General features: G+C 46.8%; 1 protein-coding gene across 4 annotated transcripts in view; it reads right to left on the reverse strand.

Moving 5' to 3' along the window:
- ATP10B (ATPase phospholipid transporting 10B (putative)) overlaps positions 1-24,635 on the reverse strand; it is a 263,328-nt gene that overhangs the window by 56,450 nt on the left and 182,243 nt on the right. For all 4 annotated transcript variants that reach the window (XM_066273192.1, XM_066273193.1, XM_066273194.1 and 1 more), the window contains 4 exons: positions 12,595-12,680; positions 8,582-8,688; positions 4,502-4,633; positions 300-427 (listed from right to left, as the gene is read on the reverse strand). In XM_066273192.1, coding sequence (XP_066129289.1) covers positions 300-427; positions 4,502-4,633; positions 8,582-8,688; positions 12,595-12,680 — 453 coding nt within the window. The remainder of the gene's footprint in view (positions 1-299; positions 428-4,501; positions 4,634-8,581; positions 8,689-12,594; positions 12,681-24,635) is intronic.

A 24,635-nucleotide genomic window follows, 5' to 3' on the forward strand; every position in this document is an offset into this window, starting at 1 on the left:
ATCTGGCAAAGGGCCAGTCACATGTGGTCACTGCTGTAATCTTACTGTTACACAGAAAAGCCTAATAAATATTTTTCTCCACTGTTACCTGGGGGGGCGGGGCCCCCTCACGGAGCAGGGCTGGTCCTGACATGAGCCCAAATGCGAAGACTTTCAAGGACTCACGAAAAAGCAATAAACATCCCCCTATCTCAGTCCAGTTAGTCCTTTCTTGGGGCCAGCACTGATCTTTTATCTCACAAAGCTGTACAGGTACCGGCCCCAGGTTTTCTTACCCCTTAGCTAGAGAGACTTCCTACCTGGAGCAGGATGACCATTGTGAGGAACATGTAGAAGCCCCCGAGGGCCAGGGGGAGGAAGCCGCCCTCGGCATCTGGCACGTCGAAGGGGGGGTGCTCTCGGAAGGTCCCGTTCCACAGGCTGTGACCTGAGAGGAGGCAAAGCCAGGATGAGACCGAGTCTCTCCTTAGTCCTGAGGTCGGCTAGCCACATCTTCCCTGGACATGTTCTTGGAAATGAGTGTGTTTCCAAGGGGTCCATCCTTATTCTACATAACACAGCTGTGTCTGTGTGTTCATTTAGCGCTAAAGTGGCCCTTCATATAGCCGACGTGCCAGTCTCCTGAGAGACGGTGTCTGTGTGTTCATTTAGCGCTAAAGTGGCCCTTCATATAGCCAACGTGCCAGTCTCCTGAGAGACGGTGTCTGTGTGTTCATTTAGCGCTAAAGTGGCCCTTCATATAGCCGACCAGTCTCCTGAGAGACGGCGTCTGTCCTGCCTGAGGAAACTAACAGGAGGATTACTTATGTTTTGATGAAGTTCTGTTACATAGCCATTGGAAAGGGAAGAAGGACACAAGTTCTGTGTAGCTGTGTGGTGGGAAGTGCATGTCTGGAGAGTCTTGACCTTTTACCCTAACCCCTCATTTTCCCCCCATGCACGTATTTATCTATTTACCCATCCATTCCTTCTCCTACTCATCCATCCACCTACCCATCCATTCCTTCTCCTACTCATCCATCCATCTATCCACTTATCCGTCCATTGGTCCATCCATCCATCGGTCCATCCATCCATCAGTCCATCAGTCCATTGGTCCATCCATCCATCAGTCCATCAGTCCATCGGTCCATCCATCCATCAGTCCATCCATCCATCCATCCATCCATCCATCCATCCATCCATCCACCCATCCATCCGTCTGTCCATCCATCCACTCTTTCCTGCCTCTTTTCCTCTCTCCCTCTATCTGACATTAATTCAGGAAGGACTTGGTCCTAGTTCTTGTCCTTGAGGACTTTCCTGCTAGGTCAGGGAGCCAGAAGTAAAGGGACAAATCCCCTCCAGTGTCAGAGATGCCATGCCAGAGCCTGAACCACCGTGAGATCCCACAGCGACAGCCCCTGAAGCACACTGAACCCTCCGTGTTCCTGTCTGCAGATGGGGATAAGCCCACCTACCATCCGAGGACTCATAGGTGAGGTGTGTCCAGCACCTGCAACAGAGCTCTCTGAATCTCAGCGTCATCTGCCAATTAGTAATAATCCCGTCTCCACGGGAACTGTGAGGGTAGAATAAGCTGATGTCTACTATGCTCTTAGCTCTAGGGGAGAAACTATAAGGACTAAATGACAGACAGAATCCCGGCCTGTCCCCAAAATACTCCTTTGCCTGGGAGGTTGAGCCAAATGCCACCATTCGTGTCAGGAGAAAGGAGACTTATAGGCATGAAGTCAGGAGCCCTCAGAGGAGCCAAGGACCCAGGGAGGAGCCAGGCAAGGCTGCCTAGTGGGGGAGGCCTTGAGGGGTCCTGGGCCCTGGAGCCTGGCTGGGTGTGGGGGTGATCAGAAAGGCCTGGGAGGGCATTCTGGGCGAGGAAAGAGACACCACCTTCACACAATCAAAGTATCGTATTTTCCCATGTATAAGAGGCACCTTAATTTTTGGGCCTGAAATTTGAAAATAAAAAAGTATTACATACAGTTATTGAATTCAAGTATTATTCATCATAAAATCCATATGACTCCTCATCCAAGCAAAAAAGCGGGTAATGCAAGTAAAAAAAAAATCTACAACTTCTGTATAAGACGCACCTAGTTTTCAGACCCCAAATTTTTTGGAAAAGGGTGCATCTTATACATAGGAAATATGGTAACGTGATAACTTGTGAAGGGGATGGTGTTCATGTTCACTAGGAGCTTCTGCCTCCTGCCAGGGCCCTTTCCTGTGCGGGAGTCACTCTCAGACAGACAAGCCTTCTGCCCCTCCCACAACTTTCTCAATTTATTTATTATTTGGGCAAGCTGCCAAGCTGTTTCTGGCTTGCCTGTACCTTATCTCACCGGGTGACCTTTTAATCAGTGACTTCCTTTCTCCGGAGACACAGCGAGATGATCTCAAATGCCCTTCCCAGGTCTGACACTCCTTGAAAAACCTGTTCTGACGCTGAGGCAGGGGTTCCTGCAGCGCGTCTTGAACGCAGCGCGGTGTGGCCACCCTGGACCGTTTCTCCCTGGTCTGCTTCCCTCCCCTCCGGGCGCTCTCCTCCCAGCCACAAGCCACTTGCCGGTGGACTGCCATTCCACACATCCGGGAAGTGTATTCCCGAAACACCCCAGGCCACCCAGAAGCCCAAAGCTCACCATCCTCACTGTGACAGGCACACACAACCTCTCTGGGCCCCCGGAAGGTCTTAGACTTCTTAGACACTCTTCTAAAAATGGGGACGGGCACAATTTCTGACGAACACAAGTAATGAATGAGCATCGTTGCTGCTCACTGGTGTGGGGTCAGCAGGGGGTTCTGGACTCTGCCCATGAGTTCTTCCTCTTGACCTCCTCTGGCTCTTTTTTGGGGGGGCTCCTTTAGGGTCCTTAGAACCATCCTTAGAGGTAAGCCAGAGGGGAGGGCGGGTGAGAACGAGGGTCACTCTCACGGGGCGGATCATCGTGTCTGGGCCCCCCACAGCTGCGGGCACGCCGCGGTTGTGGAACTCGGCCACGGCCAGGTTCTAATCAGGGGTCCTTTCTTGCCCTGCTCTTGCCACACCAACCAGCCAAAGGCTCCCCGGCCCCAAATGATTCTCTTTTCTATGTCTGGGCTTTACCTGAGGCTAAGGGTGACCTCTCTCTTTGTTTTCACATTTGCCTGTCCCATCCTTCCTCTGCCACTACCTGCCCTCCCTGAGAATGCCCACTGCACGCGGGAATCCACTCTAACGGAGCCCCTGATGCTCCCGTCGTACCTGCAGCCTGGAACAGAGTGAATAATGCCCCCTAAGACGTCCATTGTCCCTAATCCCTGACGTCTGTGAATATGCCATCGTACAGGGCAAAGGAACTTTGTAGATGAGACTGATTAAGGTTTTTGAGATGAGGAAGAGTATCCCGGGTCATCTGAAGGGCCTGATGATGTAATAACGAATGTCCTTGTGAATGGGAGGCAAAGGGAGACACACATGAGAGGAGAGGGATACACGAATTATCAGAGTCATAACCCTGAAGACGAAGGAAGGGACCACCGACCGCGGGAGACAGGTGGCCGACTGAGGCCGAAAGGACTAGGGACACATTCTCCCCTCGGAGCCTCTAGAACAGGGGTCTCAAACTCGCGGCCCGCCGAACAATTTTGTGCGGCCCACAGACTAATCCACGAAGTTCAAAATATTTTGGATAAAATTAAGTAAGCCTAGGGGCCTACTTGTATTTTTCATTTCTCTAGCATCCTAGCTAGATTTTAGCTTAGTTAACAGCAGTTGTGATGCGAACTACAGTTTCTGGTCGTTTTGTGACACTGAGTAAACTGCATGTACGATTGTGCTTGTTGTACTGATTTTTTTTTGTTTTCAACTGCAGTGAGAAAAGTGTTGCGTAACAGTTGCCTTTTGTAGACCTAGTGCGGCCTGCCGAACGGCTGTGATCTTGCTCTGCGGCCCACATGCTGAGTTGAGTTTGAGACCCCTGCTTTAGAAGGAGCTGGTCCTGCTGACACTTCACAGTGCGACTGAGTTTGGACTTCTGAATCCAGAGCACACAGAACAGATTGGGCTGTTCAAACCAATGAGCCCGTGTTCACTTTCCGCAGCAGCCGCAGGAGCTGAATCCAGCATGTGTGTGTGTCCCTCCCTGCGGGGACTGACAGTGATGGGTCCTGTTCCTGTGCCGCCTCCCTCCCTGCTGGACCAGGAGCTCAGCCGGACCCGTCTTGTTATCCTGTCACGCGAAGACAGTGCCTGGGTTCCGTGAGTGTTTCTTGGGCAAATAAACGCTAGGTGATATTCCTAGTATCTGGAGTAATTCGTACTTTCAGGAGTTTTCCATGCGCATTATTAGTGCACTGGCATCCTACAGGGTAGAATTCATTATTATTATTTTTTATTAACTCTATTTTATAGACGAGAAAACCGAGGCTCAGAGAATTGAAGCACCTCGCCCAAAGGGAAAAAAGAAAAAAAAAGATGAGTGGGGTAGTGAGTTCTGGTTCTCTCCAGAACATTCCATACCTACAGCTCCAGTGAGGCACATGAGGAAGAGCAGCCCGATGCAGAAGGAGATGTCCGTGTTCATGCGCCGCTCGACCTTGCTGCGTTTGTAGCGGGGGCCGCTGTTGTTCAGCATGGCTTTCGTCTCGTGGCCTGTGGGTGGAAGGAGGTGATCAGCCTCTGGGCCCCTGCTTGCCCCTGGCCCGGGTCACGGCCTCGGCTCTTCTCACAGGAGCTCATGGTAACAGAGTCTCCCTTCCTGACCTGCAGCTGTCCTGCCCCAGGGAGGTTGCTGAGAACACCTGGGGGGGGGGGGGCTCGCATAGTCGGTCAGCAGGTATTCTGTCCTGCAGCTGTCCTGCCCCAGGGAGGTTGCTGAGAACACCTGGGGGGGCTCACATAGTCAGTCAGCAGGTATTCTGTCCTGCAGCTGTCCTGCCCCAGGGAGGTTGCTGAGAACACCTGGGGGGAGGCTCACATAGTCGGTCAGCAGGTATTCGGTGAGCATCCCCTGACCTGCCACACACTGGCGGGCACCCACAGACCCACCACACTCAGGCTGCGCACTGCACAAATCTAGAGGCACCCCTCATTGTGTAGTTGTCATAGATTTGTGAAGTTTATTATGGCACATTTCTGGCCATAGGAACAGTTAGGTGTTTGGAGAGAGGGCTGCCTTTCTCTAATTTGCATGAAGGCATTGTTATGGACTAGGGGCAGTACGCAGTGCTAAGACAGTAAGATAGTTGTTATTAGTAATAAGTCCATGAAATAAACAAGGGCTAATAAATAAGAGATGGTTTTAGAGAGCATGATCAGGGAAGAGAGCCTTCTCAGATGAGGTCACATTTAAGGAAGGCTTGAAGGGAGAGAGAAGAGTTGGGAGATGAGGGCTTTACCTTGGGAAGCAGTAGGTGCCAAGGCCCTGGGGCAGGACACTGCTTGGGGTCAGAATTTTCATCCTTTTCTCTTTGCCTAAGGTATTGGTATTGCTTGGGCAAGAGTGGTCGGGGCCAAAGGCCTCCACCCCAACATTAACTCTGTGCAAGTCCACTTCTATTTTGGAGTTCTGCATGCATAAAATTTTGTTAAAAGAAAAGACAACAGGCTTGACCAGGTGGTGGTGCAGTTGATAGAGCGTTGGACTGGGATGTGGAGGACCCAGGTTCGAGACCCCAAGGTCGCCAGCTTGAGCGCGGGCTCATCTGGTTTGAGCAAGGCTCATCAGCTTGAGCCCAAGGTCACTGGCTTGAGCAAGGGGTCACTCGGTCTGCTGTAGCCCCTGGTCAAGGCACATATGAGAAATCAATCAATGAACAACTAAGGAGCCGCAATGAAGAATTGATGTTTCTCATCTCTCTCCCTTCCTGTCTGTTTGCCCCTATCTGTCCCTCTCTCTGACTCTGTCTCTGCTACAAAAAAAAAAAAAAAAAAAAAAGAAAAAAAAAAAAAAAAGAAAAGAAAAAAAAAAGGAAAGACAACAAAATTTGAAAACTACCTATCAATCTTCTTTTTCTAGTTGGAGAAAAGTAGAAGGGACCATCCCAAAACGAAAGAATAAATATACACCAGAACCACCACACTGAGAACCTTGGGTTCTGATTCCTGCCCATCCTCCTTCCGGCAGCCCCTGGGACCCAAGCCACACAGCGAATGGCTGAGCATCAAACGGAGACTCTACTTTAGACAGAACCTGTCCTTCGGGGCTGCTAACTTTTAACTACCATGCTCTGCTCCTTAGCAGGCAAACTAAGACACACTGATCACACATTTTCTGAGCAAAATTAAAGAAAACTAATACATCAGCTCCAGCAGTGAATGGCTTTAATGCTGTTGAGCTGGTTGCCCTGTGGATTTAAAGTGGCAACAAAACAGGAGGAGTAGCAAGCTCCAGGCTTATTCAATTAGATCCGCGTCACTACTGTTGTGAGGGGGCTTCCACAGCCCAGTGAGCACAGGCTGACGGTGCTGATAACACTGTGCCTTCCTGCCTGCCTCAGGGTCACCCCACTTGACGGTCCTGGGACCACCCTCTTCAAACACCTGCTCCTCACCTTCAACATCCCCCTGTTCTTTTGGCAAGCGTTGGACTCAAGGGGGGAGGCAGTACGGTGTAGCAGTTAGAACATAGGCTCTAGCATCCACAGAGCTTGATCCTGCAGATACTTGACTTTGGGTTACATGGAATTAATCTCAGGAGACAAGTGACTTTGAGTGAATGAATGAATCCCTTTGCACCTCAATTCCTTGTCTGCAAATCGGGAGATTGTGGCTGTGTGTGTGTTTGGGGCGGGGGGAGTGGATTAACACACTGGACCGCTTCCTCTGCGAAGTGCAGCTTGGCTTTCGTGGGCCTTTGACACTGATGTGCTCCTATTGTGTCCATCCATATTCTCCGGGGAGAGGCTCGAGACCAGTCATTCTCAGCCGGGGGGATTATACTGCCCAGGAAACATTTGGCAATGTCTTGAGACCTTTTGGTGCCATTGGCATCTCCTGGGTAGGGGCCAGGGATGCTGCTCAGCATCCCACGAGGCAGCCCTCGCCACAGAGAACAGGCTGGACCTCTGCGTCAGCTGTGCCAAGGCTGAGCACCCTAGCTTTAGCTGACACTAACAACAGCTAGCACCCTTCTGCTCGCACTCTTCTGAGAGCCTAAATATGCCAGGCATTCTGTTAACTCTCTTCACAGATCATTTCATTGGAACCTTATAGTCCTACAAGGCAGGAACGCGTAGTCCCTCTGTGTTGAACGCTTAGCCAACCAGCACAGGAATTTGGAGCCCGCGGGTGGATTTGGCCCCAGGCAGCCTACCCGCCCCCCCCCCCTACCCAGGGCCATGGATGAACTCTCTCTCTCCACATGTGTCCCCTCACATGCCACTCCCAGCACTCACACAGTGTTTCTTTGTTCCTGATCCCTCAGAGAAGCAGATTCCAAGCCTGTGTGTGTTTTCTTGGTGGGACAGGGATTGGCACGGAGCTGACCTTTAGTGGGTCTGCTAGACAGCACTGAACTTCATTCACAAAGACCTTAAGAAAACAGTCACCTGAACTGACAGACACAACCTCCCTTCCCCCAAATCGGGGAAAGCTAACTAGATTGTGACATTATTCCTTTAAAAACTGGGTTTTCTTTGACAGTCCCAAAGAGTGAATCTTGGGGTAGACTGATGTCTAAAATGTTCTTCTATATCCATCAAAAGTGGGGTTCCACTCAGACCAAAAAAAAATCAAGCAAAACAATAAGCAAACAAAATAATTACAAGGTGCCCCAGTGAATGGAAGACCCAGGGAAATGTATTCTGGAATCTTCCCGCAAAAGTGGACACCTCTGGCAGACTGTGTTTCCCCTACAGAGGAAGAAGTCTGCAGTTGTTAACATTACAACAGGTATTTATTGCGAACCCAGGGAGCGCAGGGTTCTAGGTACCAGGGACAGAGCAGCCTAAACACTGCCCTCCAAGACTTCAGATGTCATTGTAACAAGTGTTGCCATATGTCATTTTTGTAATTGGAAAGCAAAATTGCAGTGGCAAGGACAGACCATCATAACTGGAGCCATAAAATGAATCCAGATAACGATAAAAACTTAACTGCAAAAACACCACAGTGAAAACCCATCACTCCTTTGCATGCCAGATACTTTGCAGGGCTTTCCATGTGTTTGGTCATGTGATCCTCACGAGGACTCTATGAGGCAGATACAAATACCCCCCCCCCATTGTATAGATGAGGAAACCGAGGCACATGGGTGAAGTTATTAAGTTTGGTGAGGCTATTCCTTAGGCTCTGCAACATATACATCCTGCCTATAGTTAGTGTCTCAAAACCATTCATGGTGAATGCGAAGGACTCTCCCTCCCCATCTCGTCTCATTCAGCCGAGAGACAGTAACTTGGAATCTAATTACGTCTCCTGTGGACCGCGTGGGCAGCTGCGATTCCAGCCTCAGTTTGCTTAGCTGAGAAATGGGAAGTTCTGCACCTCTACTCCTTAGAACAGATGTGCGCTCGCCCTGACTGCAGATGGATTTGGAGGAGGGGACGGAGGAGGGAAGATAAAGGAAAGGGACAAAAGAAGCTGTCCAGGGACAATGACCTGCATAGACGACAATGCCAACAGCCAGCTCGGTGTTTCTGATGGTGCAGCCTCGAAGCAGAAGACTCTCACTGCCAAAGCCGGTCCTGGTCTGGTCAGGATGCTCCCTGGCGGTGAGGAAAGACAGGGAGTGTTGGTGGCCTCTCCACTCTGTCACCGGGCACAGCGGCATCTCCACGGTGCCCTCAATGAGCAAACACGATCCCTGTCCTCCCTCTTTTTCAGAAGAGCAGTATTAACTCGGAACCGAACCTCCACGTTCAAGCGCAGCTCTTGACTGCTCCCGGGTGGCTGGACTGTTGGAAGGGAGTTACCCACCCTGAAGGGAAGCCTCACTTCCCCATCTCACAGGTGGAACTCGGAGAAAGCCTCCAAACGGTTGGTGGGGGGACTGGCTTCTGGCCCGCCAAGGGCTGTGCAGCTGTGTTCACAGGCTCTCTGTCACCTAGCCGCTGGGACCGGAGCTGCACAAGCTGACCGTCTGAGTCCACAGCAGACACCGGGCAGCCTGCGTCTGGCACTCGAGACGGGTAAGGAGGAGCAGCTGTCGGGCTCCCCGCCTTCAAGCGCCTTCGCTTACTGGCCTCACGCCTGTACTATCCTCCTCCGGCTTCATCTCTTATCTAACGGACAGACATCCCAGGAGGCAGACAGGCGCGGGGAGGCCGCTTCTTCAAGCTGGAGAGAGTTTTCTCCTCGTTCTAGCCTTAGGGACCATAGCCCCTTCCTCCCTCACGCTGGAAAATTCTGAGTCCAACCAACACCAGTTCTTACCTGGTGTGTCTGGCCCTTGTTCCACCCGAACATCTTTCCTGTGGGATTTTTAGGAATTTTAAATATAACTTCCCCACAACACTGGGAAGAACAGCAGAGTAATAATATGAACCTTTAGGGCTTTTCCTCCTTCTAGCTTTTCAATAATTCCTTTTCATACCTGATAGATGTGTTTTCCATGCATTAATGCAGTTAACCAGCATGGCAGCCTTGTAAGATAGGTCATGTTTTCACACCAGCTTTAGAGACAGGGAAACTGAGCTAGTAAGGGAAAGAACAGAAATTCAAACCCAGAAAGTCTGGCTCTAAAGCACCTTGGGGTGCTGGGGGGTGAGGTGGGAGTGCCCTTGGTTGAGAACCACTATTCTATAGAGACCTTCTTGCACTAAATAAAGACTTACTGTCTTTATTTTTATTTTATTTTTTATTTATTCATTTTTAGAGAGGAGAGAGAGAGGAAGAGAGAGAGAGAGACAGAGAGGGAGAGAGAGGAGAGAGAGACAGAGAGAGAGAAGGGGGGAGGAGCTGGAAGCATCAACTCCCATATGTGCCTTGACCAGGCAAGCCCAGGGTTTTGAACCGGCGACCTCAGCATTTCCAGGTCGACGCTTTATCCACTGCGCCACCACAGGTCAGGCTATACTACATTTTCTTAGGTGATTTTATGCGACTCTTCAAGGCTCTGGGAAGTCAGCAGGGTGAATATCTTTCATTGTGAAAAAGGAGAAGCTCAGAGAGGGTGACAAATGTTTCCAAAGCCACACACAGAGGACACGGGACATTCTACGGCTGGGGAAGCCGGGCCACAGACTCCAGTCCTCACGTGCTTCTCACTACTCCAGGGCTCACAAGGTAGAGACCCGTTAATGCCACCGAATCAGTCACTTACATTCGCAAGTCTTCAGAATTCAACAAGGAAATGTCATTATTTGGTGCTAGCATGTCGTTAACTCTTTTCTACAACTTATTAATCTAACTTTGCAACACAGAGGCGGCTTTGGCAAACGACGGCCTGTGGTTAGAGCTGCCTTTCTCCACCTTGACGCTCTGACATTTGGGCGGGGTCATGCTTTGTTGTGGGATTGTCCAGCCAGGGCCTTGTAGGGCAGTGGTCCCCAACCTTTTTTGGCTCACAGATTGGTTTACTGTCAGAAAATATTTTCACAGACCAGCCTTTAGGGTGGGACGGGATAAATGTATCACGTGACCGAGACAAGCGTCAAGAGTGAGTCTTAGACGGATGTAACAGAGGGAATCTGGTCATTTTTTAAAAATAAAACATTGTTCAGACTTAAATATAAATAAAATGGAAATAATGTAAGTTATTTATTCTTTCTCTGCGGACTGGTACCAAATGGCCCATGGACCGGTACTGGTCCGTGGCCTGGGGGTTGGGGACCACTGCTGTAGGGTGTTCAGTAGCATCTCTGGCCTCTATCTACTAGATGCCAGCAGCACGCTCCCTAGTGTGACAACCCAAAATGTCTCCAGACAGTGTAAAGAGTCCTTTGGGGTGCTGGGGGTGGGGTGGGAGTGCCCTTGGTTGAGAACCACTATTCTATAGAGATCTTCTTTGCTTAAAAGTTGCATTTTCCAAGCTGACACCCCTAACCTTCAAACAGAGCATTAAAAGGGATGCAGGACCACAGTGGAGAATTCTCCCTCATTCCATGGTTGGCTACTGGGCGGACCAACTAGACTCTTCTGGCTCACCCATAAGGCCTGGCAGATGGGGGAAAGACACCCTTCGGGGTAGCAACCAAGAAGAGCAAGTGCGTGGGTTCCTGGAGATGGGGAAGTCCTGTCCGAGGTTTCAAAGCTCAGAAAGGCTGGCTGCTGGCACCAGCTGTTAGGGGCAGGGAGAAACCCAGCAATGAGGCTTGTCTCCAAGAGGAAGGAGAACGGCTTCAGGCATGGTGACCTGGGATCAACTAAGTCCACAAACCTCGGGCAAGAGGAACGGACTCCTCGCTGGTGGGGGGATGGTGGTGGCAGGTGGCAAGCTATACCTTGCCAGACGCCCACGACGAATCCTCCTCTCCTCCAGGAGTTCAAACCTTCCTCTGTCTCCATCTGCTCTCTCTGTGCTTATAAGAAACCCTTGGTGTTTAGAAGTGGCTATTTCTCTTGTATCGTTCTGACCCCTCCCCCTCTCTCACATTGCTCCTTGTGACGTCCCAAGCGGCCTGAGAAAATGTGGATTGAGGGAAAGCCTAGACACCTGCCTTCCAAGAAGCCTTCATAAGCCTTCCTCCAAAACTGTGGAGAAGTCGCCACAGCCAGGCTGAGCTCTGTTCTGCATGACCAACTGGCCAACCGTGGAAAACATACTGGTGGAGCGAAAAGACCCGGATTGAAGTCCTGGCTTCGTCTTACACCTGCTGTGGACCTTTGGGTGAATCCCAAGAAGGCTTAGGCCATCAGATTCCCTATCTGAAAAATGAAATCATTCTTCCCAGGGTGGTTGTGCAGATTCAATGAGATGACTACTCTAAAAATGGTGAAAGCACTCTACAAGGGCATTTATTAATATCCGTAACCTTTTTCCCCCCTCAGCATGACCAGTAGTCTGATGTGGGAGCAGAATTAAAATCAAATTCTCAGGCTGAACCAAAGTTGAGGGATAGAGTAATCATAAATTCATCAGGACAGGACTGTTAACTGAATATTTACTCTGTTGCCCGTTGCTGTGCTAAGGGCTTTGCATATGATAAACAACTTCAGGCTTTGAAAAGAAAAATCCCATGATGGAGATGTTATAATCTTTATCTTACAGATGTGAAAACTAAGGTCCAGAGAGGTTAATTAATTTACCCAAGTTCACCCAGTTTCTGTCAGTGATAGAATCTCGTTTCAAATCGACATCTGTCAAGCCACCCCGAAGTTTTGGTTCTTACCTGCCATGCAACCCAGGCTCTTTTCAGAAAACGGATCTTAATTAAATCACACCCGCCTCCCCTGAATCAGAGGGTGGTCTTGATAGTGATACTATTTCACCAGAGTTCTAGGAAACGTTAACAAATTTAACCCCACAGATAATTAACTGTCACTCTGGCCAGAAAAACAGAATCAGAAAAGTTTCACAATTGGGTTTTCTTGAGCCCTTCTTTGTGATAAAAAAAAAAGAAACAAATTTCCCCAGGATTCAAATGCTTATCTGTGTAGCCATTTTAAGAAGAAAATGTTTTCTAGCCTCCGAGGAAGTATTCACTAGAAGCACGGAAGCCTGAGATACTTACATATAACCCTTGAATCTGTTGAGGTGGTTGTTGGGCTTCTCACACACGATGGTGTTGTGGAAACACTCGGGCTCGAACTGCACGCCCTGTGAGAGAGAGGATGTCACGAGGTTATAGAGAGGGATCTAGTTTTAATAGGATCATCGGGGAGCTAATCGTTGTTAGAACCATTGCAAATAAGGTAATCCCTGCTTTGTCGCCCTGTGGTAGCTGTAAGGTCTTAGAAAAAAAAACTGTTAAATCCTCATTAAGGAGGAGAAAAACAGATGCAAATAGAATTTGGATGCTCAGCAGGGCAAAGTCGGCTGGCCGTGTTCCTCTGTGCCTGTGGGGTGTTTAGGAGCACCTCTGGCCTCTGACCCCTGGATGCCAGCTGTACGCCCCCTAGCTGTGACAACCCAAACTGCCCGGGGTTGAGTCGCTAGAGCTGCACTTGTCCAGCATGCCTTCCTGGAGTGACGGGCTCATGCTGAACTTGTCCAGTATGGAGGCCATGGATTGTATGGGGCTGTTGAAATGTGATAGGGTGAGTAAAGAATAGATTTTAAAATTTTATTTAATTTTAATTAACTTAAATTTAAATAGCTGCATGTGGATAGTGGCTACCACACTGGGCAGCATAGAAAGAGGTGACCAAAAATAAGAGGTTATAGATTTATAATCTCCATTTATATAACACTATTTAGAGATAAACACAGTTAATGGTTTTATGTATATAATATTCCCAGGATTTTATATATATATATATATACACACATACACATACACACACATTTATATATGGACACATGTATATAGTTATGCTTTTTTTTTTTTTGAGAGAGAGAGGGACTGACAGGAACAGACAGACAGGAAAAGAGAGAGATGAGAAGCATCAACTCATAGTTGCAGGACCTCAGTTGTTCATTGAGTGCTTTCTCCTACATGCCTTGACTGGGGTCTCCAGCTGAGCCAGTGACCCCTTACTCAAGCCAGTGACCTTGGGTTTAGTCCAGCGACCTTGGGCTTTAAACCTGGGTCCTCAGCATCCCAGGCTGATGCTCTATCTACTGCACCACCACCTGGTCAGGTCAGGCTACAGTTATGCATTTAAAAACAGATTTACTATTTATATACTTGAACATTTTTACCTCTTACTAAAATTTTCTATGTTTATTAACACCAGCATATAAAACTATTGTCTGAATGTTACCACACTTTGCTTCATCATTCCCCTACTGAACATTTACATCGTTTCAATTTTTTACTGTTGTAAGAATTCTGTGAAAAGAGTTGCTAATAAAACAAAATAAATAGCATTTACTGTACTCTCATTTCTGTCACACACTGTGATGAGAACTTCACACATGTTGTTTATTTCCAAGCTTACAATTACTCTGTGGCATGGGAATTTTAATTATCCCATCTTTGGAGCTAGAAAAACTATAGCTCCGAAGGGTTCAATCAGCTGCCCATGGTCACACCAGCATTGGCACTGGAACACAAGTGTGACCAGAGACCATCTTGTGTTACTTGGGAAGGTGGAAATACAATTAGGGGTGGGGAAATCATGCTTCCCAATTCTACCCCTCACTGGCTACTACTGCAGTCAACTCCTAAGCCTCAGTTTCCTCATCTGTAGAATGGGACTAGCACCAGCTCCCCTGTCTGTCTCAGTCGCGCCCCAGAAGACAGGACCCATGTGGGAACATTGTGCAAGGCACTGCAGCTATGCACATGGAAGGAGGCAAGGACCGTTTTCCTGGGTAGAGCTTTCAGCACGAGGAGTGAGTTTACAGCTGGAAGCCCCAAGGCACAGCTGTTCAAAGGGGCAAATTGATTAGAAGAAATGATAGCATTTTCTGGCTTCGTGTAAATAATACTGTCCGTTGGATCTGCAGGGGCGCCAACATAAATAAACTCTCCAGTCACTTGAAATTAATTACCCATCCAGGAGTTTCTAAAAATATGGCCCTGTTCCCTCCGGGTGTCGATTCTTTCAGGGACCGACACTTGCTGAGTTCTGCAAAGACGATGGATCACGCTGTAATGTGTCGGCCACTTTCATGCCCCTGATTAAGCCATGTGCACCCCCTTCTCCTCACTCCAATCCACCCGGATCCACACCTCTCGGCTCATTGCTGACTTTCTACACCCAAACTCACTTCAGAGAGGAGCAGCCGCGGGGTCTGAGAGCTAAGAATCCTGCTGCAACGAGGGCCCATCGCCTGTTTAATCGGACCTGGCGATGACCATGCTTCTCTCTCGTCCCTCTGAAGGGCTTCCTAGTGACCCTCTTCCTGAAGTGCCCCTTGTTTGGCTCTGCTTCTGGGCACTGGCCTTGGGTCCTTGGTCTGTCTTCCTCTCCTCATGGAGAAGTGACCTCTCCCTTTCCAGCTATCTGTCCCCCGGGCACCTTCTCTCCCTCCTCAAGATGGGCTCTGGAGAGGGGTGTGCGGGCCCTGCCATCTACAAAGACAGCCCCTCCGGCTCTGCTTGCTGTGGAGCATCTGCCAAAGCTCATTCCTGGGAACAGTCAGGGGAGACCACGGACAGGAGGGCGCTGCCATGCCTGCCAACCCTGCCAGGTCCTCAATGTCACCAGGAGTTCCGATTCCCTACCTCGCAGAGCCTCTTAGCTTGTGGATAAAGACCACCTAACCAACATATCTTTCTACCCAGCCTTTTTCTAAGGCTCTGGCCCTGATAGAAGTCTCATTACCAGCCAGATAGCCTGGGTGCCATCAGTCAGAGTCCAGGAAAAGACAGACCCTTTCCAGAATGGAGGGCACACGTCTCTGTGTTCTTTGGGTCACACCTGCCTACCGTGAACACTTACTATGTGCCAGCCACCTGTCCTTAAGTTTTCACAGTAACCCTAAGAGATTTTGAAAGATAGATGTGCATATGGAGACTGAACCGAAGCCATTGTTTAATGGTCGGTAAGCAACAAAGCCAGGATTGCACCTCATATAATTGGACTCCAAAGCCAGTCGTGATCATTGTCACTGTCATCATCATCATAGTTATTCCTCTTCCCCCCCCTTCTGTTATTATTGCCGTGGCGTCTATTGAGTGATTATTTTGTGCCGAGAACCAACTAATGTCATGCATGCTATTTCCTTTAATTTCCCAACAAGAGCCTGACTAGACTGCTCGTTCGTTCACACATTCACTCATTTACTGAATGTCCCTGCTCTCTGAACCACAGTGAAGGGCAAACCGAGAAGAGAGGCTGTTGACACAAGCCAATTACTGCAGCCATAAAACAACGCAGGGTTCCAGGCTTAGCGCATGCGTACCGGTCACGGTATCTAGGCAGGCGAAGGAAAATCAGCCAAGGGTTAGTGTGTAATGACTCTCCAGGTTCAGGTACTCCTCACTGACCTGTGGCTCAGACACAGCAAGCTGCGTCCTCGAAGCCTCCCCGGGAAGGCCATGGTGAAGCATATAGCTTGCACTAGCTTCACCGCTTGTCTTTCTAAGCTTAGTTTCCACTATTCTTCACAACCAGGTTTCAAGTTGGTTTCTACTTGAGACTATGCAAACACATAACAGTCTGAGTGAAATTCTTTGTCGCCGAGGACGGTGGTTTTTCTGGAGACTCACTGTTCTACTCCTCTTGCATCAACAACCCTTCAACTTCCTTTTGGGAAATTCTCTCCCCTCCCTGGTTCATAATCTTGAAGGGCAGTCAAAATGCCCTACCCACTCGCCTCTCCCACTGTGGACTTTGACTTGAGTGGAATGACCCAAAGAAGAAAGGAACAAATGTGATTAGCAGGTAACTGCTGCTGCTAATCTCTCCCACTGCGCTGTTTCCTGGTCCCTGTTTCTGAGCCTGGGTCTTCGGATTTCCTCGATTTCGTGAGCTCTGCGATGTGCTTCCTTCCCTCCCGCCCACCTCCCACCACATGGGTGCAACAATTCTGTTTTGCTTCCATTAGATAATTTCTCCGGCCTGTAAAGAATCCTAGTCGACTCAGATGCATCCGCGTATCTGAGCCTTTAAAAAAAATAATGATGGCTATTTATTTGGTAAAACTATAGATCAGAAAATGCTGCCTCTTATTTATTTGATCTCCCCAATGCTCCCGTGACATGTTCAGGACAGGTTATCCCATTTTATGGGGGAGAAAACGGAATGTTGATTATAGTAAGTAATTTACTTAAGGTCACACAGCTCATGAGCACACAGGCTTGTCTGATTCTAACATGTGCACTGTTCTTTGCTTGATGTAACCATTTAATGCTGTTTACCCACAGAGAAAACCCACTGGGCCTTTTTCATGATTTCTTTGCAAGTTTTTCATATTGACAATTCTTTCAAACTTTCATAGCCAAGCTCAAGGGTTATATCTGTTAAGGACCTGTCTATCCACCAGAGACCATTGCAATCTCTCCTTCCTTTGAACCTGGATAATTCTTAAATATCTATACCACTCACTTTGAGTTTGTCTTATACTTTTAAGGGCCAACCGGTAGATTAAACACTGCAACTGGTCCGCAAATTCCCAAATGCACCAAAATGTCATCTGTGAACACAGTAAAAATAAGCCTCACATATATATGGTTTTCCAATTTCTGTAGGAATTCTTGAAATCAATAAATTACAAATCTATTTTAAAAAGTCATCAAATCCATAGTAACTTTTTGTATTATTTTCTTAGATAATGGACTCAGAAAGGACTACTTTTGGAGAGGAGAGCTTGGAGGGAGTGGTTAAGGGCGAGCAAAAAATATTTTGATAGTCACAAGGGTCTTTATAATAAAAAAAAAAACCCAGGGATCCACAGTCCTAAAGTCTTAGAGGACAGGAAGTATAACTTAGACCACTTTGAAAGCCCTCCATGCCCATTAGGAAATATTCAAGGGTGATGTTGTTAATTGAAAAAAGAGAAATCAGCTGACTTTTTTTTCTTGAACACAGAATGCATTTATTTACTGATTTTTTATTTTTTTACTTTTTACCATGAGCCTGGGAATTTGTGAAAAAGAAGAGCTGAACCAGGATCACTGAGCTTTTGTGTAGCTCTTAGAGTCTGTTTCCCCTGTGACCCTCAGGCTAGGTGACGGGAAGGACCACGCCCACACTCCCCCCCCCCCCCACGGGTTAGGTGGCGAGGTGGCAATGGTAACTGATTGGTAGCATGCTCCGTGGACTGTGCAGGGACTAGAGGTGACAAGGCACACAATCTCCACCCACCCTGGCAGCTATGTAGCGGCTATACACGGCAACCTTGCAATCATACTATTTAAAAAAATCATACTATTGCCTTTTTTTTTTTTTTTAAAGCATACTAGTTTGGATAAATTGTAGAAGCAAATGTTCTTCATGCCCCAGCTGCTGAGCCTGACGATGGAGGTTTCCTTCCCGGCATACAAATTAACCTACTGATTTCTGAGAAGCCTATCTGAAAACTAATGACAGTTACCAGCATTTGGTAACCTTCCTGCTTCTGGGTGGGGTTGAAGTTCTTTTCAAAATGAACCACAATAGGGTGAGTGGCAGCTGCTTCCTCCTGTGACCTGGATGAGGACATAGGCCTCCTCCTGGTCAATCATTCTGGGTCTCTGTCTGCCAGAGGGATCCCCACAAAAACACCCAGATCGGCCTGGAGGGCTGTGTTCCCCTCTTTCAAGTGGGCAAATATTAACTAAATTTAATCTTGAAATCTTTTTTCTCAGTTGAGGTAAAATGATATTAGCGTCAGGTGTCAACATTAGACTGTTGAGGTCCTGGTGAAAGACTCCGGAGTCACTTTGGAGAAGTTCCCACTGGCTAAAGATGGGACAATGAATAAAGGTAATAACGGCAGTGGTTTGGCAACCCCCAGCTATGTGCAAATCAACAAGTTCACATAGATAATAAAAAAGAAAAAGTCATTGGTCACCTTTGGAGGAGGCTAAGGAGTCTCCTTTCTGTAACAGTGACACAAATCAAACCAGAATCGGCTTCAGGCACTAGCTCTGACGACCAATGTTAGAAATATGTCATACTGCATCACGGGTTAAATGGCACCCCAGGGAGATGAGGAACTCAATAAAATCAAGACTACTGGGGAAACTGGACTACCTTCTTACACTATACACAAGAATAAACTCAGAATGGATTCAAGGCTTGAATGTTAGACTAGAAACCAGAAAAACCCTAGAAGAAAGCCAGGCAGTAAAATCTCGGACATCTCTTGGACCAATATCTGTTCTGATATCTCTCCTTGGGCAAGGATAACAACAACAACAAAAATAAACAAATGGGACTATGTCAAACTAAAAAATCTTTTGCACAGCAAAGGAAACCATCAACAAAATGAAAAGGTAACCCACTGAATGGGACATATTAACTAATATACCTGATAAGAGGTTAATTTCCAAACTTTATAAAGACTTATACAACTCAACACCAAAAAAGAAAAAAAAAAACCCAAAACACAAATAGTCCAAATAAAAAATAGGCAAAGGACGTGAATAGACACTTCTCTGAAGGGGACATACAGATGGCCAACAGGCATATAAAAAGATGCTCAATGTAACTAATCATCAGAGAGGTGTAAATTAAAACCACAATGAGATATCACCTCACACGTATCAGAATGGCTGTCATCAATAAATCAACAAACAGCAAGTGTTAGAGAGGATGTGGAGAAAAGGGAAGTCTCGTGCACCGTTGATGGGAATGCAGACTGGTGCAGCCACTGTGGAGGGCAGTATGCAGTTATCTCAAAAAACTAAAAACCGAACTGTCTTATGACCCAGTGATCCCATTTCTGGGACTATATCCAAAGAAACCCAAAACTCTAATTGAAAAGAATACGTATATGCACCCCTCTGTTCATCGTAGCATTATTTACAATAGCCGAGATTTGGAAGCAGCCACCTGTCCATTAGAAGATGAGTAGATAGAAAAGCTGTGGTCCATTTTCACAATGGAATGCTATTTGGTTATAAAAAAGAAGGAAATCTTACCCTTTGTGATAGCGTGGAATGGACCAGGAGGGCATTATGCTAAGTGAAATAAGCCAGTCAGAGAATGAAAAATACCACGTGTTTCATTGATATGTGGAATCTAAGGAACAAAAGGAACTAATAAGCAAAATAGAGACAGACTCATTGATAGAGAGCAGACTCACCGCTGTCAGGGGTGGGGAGGCTGGGCGCAAAGGTGGAGGAATTGAACAAAAAAGAAACAAAAAAAGAAAAAGACATTCATGGACATGGACAATAGTGTGGTGATTGCTGGGGGTGGGAGACGGAGGAGAGTACGGGGGGATGAATAGTGATGGGTGGAGACTTGACTCTGGGTGGTGAACACAGTGCAGTGTGCTGATGGTGTGTTGTGGAATTATGCACCTGAAACCTGTATAATTTTGTTACCCAGCATCACCCCAATAAATTCAGTAAAAAGAGAAAAAAAGACGACAGGGGATTTTACAGGACAAATAATTTGGTTTATTCAGCAACAAAAACTAAATATGCAGGCCCTGGCCGGTTTGCTCAGTGGTAGAGCGTTGGCCTGGCATGCAGGAGTCCCGGGTTTGATTCCCGGCCAGGGCACATAGGAGAAGCGCCCATCTGCTTCTCCACCCCTCCCCCTCTCCTTCCTCTCTGTCTCTCTCTTCCCCTCCCACAGTGAGGCTCCATTGGAGCAACATTGGCCCGGGTGCTGAGGATGGCTCTGTGGCCTCTGCCTCAGGTGCTAGAATGGCTCTGGTTGCAACAAAGCGACGCCCCAGATGGGCAGAGCATCGCCCCCTGGTGGGCATGCCGGGTGGATCCTGATCGGGCACATGTGGGAGTCTGACTGCCTCCCAGTTTCCAACTTCAGAAAAATACAAAAAAAAGAAAAAAAAACAAAAAGAAAAAAAACCTAAATATGCAATAAAAAAGAAAACTAAATAGGCAACCTGTAGAGTAAAAGAGATCAAAGGAACAAATCTCAATCTTTGGCCTTATTTGAATCCTAAATTCAGACAAACTGAAAACATTGAACACTGCCTTGAAAGCTGATATCAAGGAATCATTGCTAATACTTGAGTCATGACAATGATATAATGGTATATTTTTTAAATCCTATACTTAAGACATAGATATTGAAACATTGACAAGTGACATATTGTGATACGGAAGATTTGCTTCAAAATAATCTGCAGAGAGAGAAAGATGGGGATACAGAGAAAACAGGATTGATTGTGAGTTGATTATTGAAATTAGTGGTGGATGCATAACATTAATCATATTATTCTCTTTACTTTTAGCTAGATTTGAAAATTTCTGTAATAAAAAGTAAAGAAAAAAGAACTGGCTCTGGCTGGTTTGCACAGTTGTAGAGCATTGGCCCAGTGTGTGGATGTCCCAGGTTTGAGTCCTGGTTGGGGCACACAGGAGAAGCACCCATATGCTTCTCCACCCCTCTGCCCTCTCACTTCTCTCTCTCTCTCTCTCTCTCTCTCTCTGCCTCCTGTAGCCAAGGCTCGACTGGAGCGAGTTGGCCCTGAGTGCTGAGGACGGTTTCATGGCCTCAGTCTCAGGTGCTAAGAGGAGTTTGGTTGCTGAGCAACAGAGCAATGCCCCAGATGGGCAAAGCATCACCCCTTAGTGGGCTTGCCAGGTGGATCCTGGTTGGGGTGCATGTGGGAGTTTGTCTCTGCCTCCCTTCCTCTCACTGAATTAAAAAAAAAAAACTGCCTGAGTTTAAACTTGAGCTCAGTCAATTGCTAGCAGGGTTGCTGGACTGCTCGTGCCTTTCGTGACAGATAGGGATAATCCAAGGGCTCCTCTCATAGGGTTCTTTGTGAGGAGTAGAAAAGACAATAAATATAAAACATGGAGAAAAACCAACTGTGCCTATTTTATGTGCTCAATCAAGTTGCCTGTTGATATTCCTTGTTATTATTATTATTATTTATTTTTATCGAGAACCCAAATTAAAAGAACCCGAAACAACAGCACCTTCGGCTTGACCTTAAGCAGTGGTCAGCAGGTAGAAAGACGAAGTATTGTTTTTAACAGCCATTTGGGAGAGCCTGTGAGGGGGCGGGTCCTGTGACAAAATCCACCAGGAAAGAAGGATTTTCTCTGGTTCTCAGGGAAGCAAGGTTGAGGTGACAGGCTGCCACCCTTTGCTCCATTTGACGTGCATTGTCACTGAACTAGGATGTCAATAAATGACTCCCTGTCCCACCTGAAATCTGCCAGCAGATTGCTCCTCCCCCTAAAGATAGGGTGGGCAAAATGAGGTTTACAGTTGTGCATATGGAAAATAATTCAATAGTTAATAAATAATAACACATGAATAAACTCTGTGTTTCTGGTACTTGTAACTGTAAACCTACTTTAGCCCCAACATTCAAGTCAGCATGTGCTCTCACTGCAGGGGGTCCAAGCTACCGTGGCTGTTCCCTACTGAGACAATGGCTGAACAAAATACTAACCATCTGTGGAATGCAAGCTAGTTAAAAAGGAGGGCCGATTTAGAATCTTTAACCTGGGCCATAAACAGGTAAGCAGAATTATTACAATAATCAATGATGCCCCCAAGACCAGGGCTTCCAAAGTTTAATGTGCTCATAAATCACATGGTGACCTTGTGAAGCTGCAGATTCGGGTTCGGCCTGGGGTAGGGCATCAGATTACACATTTACCATAAATTCTCAAGTGATGTTGGAGAGGCTCCATACCACACTTGGTGTAGCAAGTTCTCGGTTGGCACTGGGAAGTGATCTGACACAAGCTTCAGTAGAATGCTGCCTGTTATTTATTTGAATAACAGGTAACAATGGTTAAATAGAAAAACCACAGATTCAAAATGGTGACACTTGTGCTAAAGCCCATGATATCAAACCTGGCCTTTAACACTTGACCTAATTGCTGTTTCAACCTCTCCCACTAATGCACTCTTGATCAACCAGTCTAAAATTTTCTGGTCAACGTCAGTGAGATCATCTGTCATGTTGGGTTCGCTCCGTCACCTCTCTGCACTCCCATCCCATAAAAAGAAGAGGCAATCTGCATGTTAAAAAGTCCTTATCATTCCTTTTCCTCCAAAAGATGTTCTGGTCTAAAAATAATTTTTTCTTTTCTTTTGTTGATAGCTCCCTTGATCACCCTTCTTTCTATAAAAACCTCCATTTTTTTTACAGCCTCTCAGAGCACCATTCTAGTTGCTGGATGGGATGGTGCCCGATTCATGAATCAGTTAATAAAGCCAATCACATCTCCAAATTTATTCCATTGAATTTTATTCTTTCACACCAGAAAGGTGTTTCAAGTGAAACCCTAATTGGAAGAATTCATTTTTGATTCTTTGGTTTGGTAACTGCTCCGTTTCCCCAAACAAATGGCATACATTCATTTCCAGATGTTAAATGCCTGATACCCATCTTGGAAATCCTTTTAAAGGAGAGGTTTCAGGCATAAAAATGTCACCAAAGAGAAAAATGGACAATATAATTCTCTAAGAATGTTCTCTTAGCATAATCATAATTTTGGATTTCTTCCCTCTCTGCCCTTTTCCCAGCAATGGGATGTGGGAATAAATATTTCACAAATAAGTCAATAATTTTGTGAATTCAAAGATGGTCCATCATGGCCCTGGCCTGTTGGCTCAGCAGTAGAGCATCAGGCCAGCGTGTGGAAGTCCCAGGTTCGATTCCCAGCTAGGGCACACAGAAGAAGCGACCATCTGCTACTCCACCCTTCCCCCTCTCCTTCCTCTCTCTCTCTCTCTCTTCCCCCCCTGCAGCCATGGCTCCATTGGAGCAAAGTTGGCAGGGGTGCTGAGGATGGCTCCATGGCCTCTGCCTCAGGTGCTAGAATGACTCTGGCTGAAATGGAGTAATGCGCCGGGTGGGCAAAGCATCGCCCCCTGGTGGGCATGCCGGGTGGATTCTGGTCGGGAGCATGCGGGAGTCTGTCTGACTGCCTCCCTGCTTTTAACTTCGGAAAAATACAAATAATAATAATAATAATAATAATAATAATAACGGTCCATCACAATAAAAATTCCAACTGGGAAAAAAAATTGGTTTGGTCCAAGTTGAGAAAAGAGTTTTGAAACCAACTCTTTGGCAACCTTGAGAATGATTTGATGTGTCACAGAAGGAAGATTCTTTTGAGAAGCCCTTTCATGTTTTATAGTTTCATTTGAATCGAGACAGGATAGGGATGAACAAACTGCGGAAGCTATGAGGACTGTCAACTTCTCCTTCACTCCTCGTCTGTTGTGATCAGGGGTGCTCCACGGTCCAGCCTAACATTTCCCCCGAATTGCCACAGGAATGATAAAAATTAGTGTGCTGAAAGATGGTTCTAAGGTTAAATAAGTTTGGAAATCTCAGAGTTAGTTTAATTTTTTTTTATTGATTCATTTTAGAGAGGAGAGAGAGAAGGGAGGAGGAGCAGGAAGCATCAACTCCCATATGTGCCATGGCCAGACAAGTGCAGGTTTCGAACCAGCGACCTCAGCATTCCAGGTCGACGCTTTATCCACTGCACCACCACAGGTCAGGCAGCTCAGAGTTAGTTTAACTGGCCTCTTGACTCTAAGTCTTCTGGGAGACCTTAGTATGTTAATGCTTATTGAAACATCCAAGAGGAGTCCATAGGACACAGGCTTCCCAATCAGATTTGACCATGAACCTCATTTTTCATGAACTATCTCTTGAGATACGGGTTTGGCAGACTCCACCTTGAGAAATACTGGTTAATGGAGCTGGAACAAAGTTTTTTTTTTTTTTTTTTTTTTTTTTTTTTTTTTACTGACTTTGTATTTACAGGATATTGTAATCACTCATCACCTGTAAAATGGTGAAATGGGTGTGGGTGCATGGGTGGGGTAGGTTTCCAGAAATCTCTGTGGTTAATGTAAACCCTTTCGTTACGGTGAAAGCCGCAGAGACAGCAGGGACTTAGAGGGAAAACAAGCCAACAAAAGCCATCAATACTTAGTATTTAAGATATTAAATTTCCAAACAAACCACACTTGTAGGTGTTCAAAACCTCCCGAGTGAAATTTGCCCCTTCTGGACCTCAGTGTTTTTACCTGTAAAACGGGTATTGTAACA

The sequence above is a fragment of the Saccopteryx bilineata genome, chromosome 4 (assembly GCF_036850765.1).
Source record: "Saccopteryx bilineata isolate mSacBil1 chromosome 4, mSacBil1_pri_phased_curated, whole genome shotgun sequence".
In the NCBI taxonomy this organism is placed as follows: domain Eukaryota; kingdom Metazoa; phylum Chordata; class Mammalia; order Chiroptera; family Emballonuridae; genus Saccopteryx; species Saccopteryx bilineata.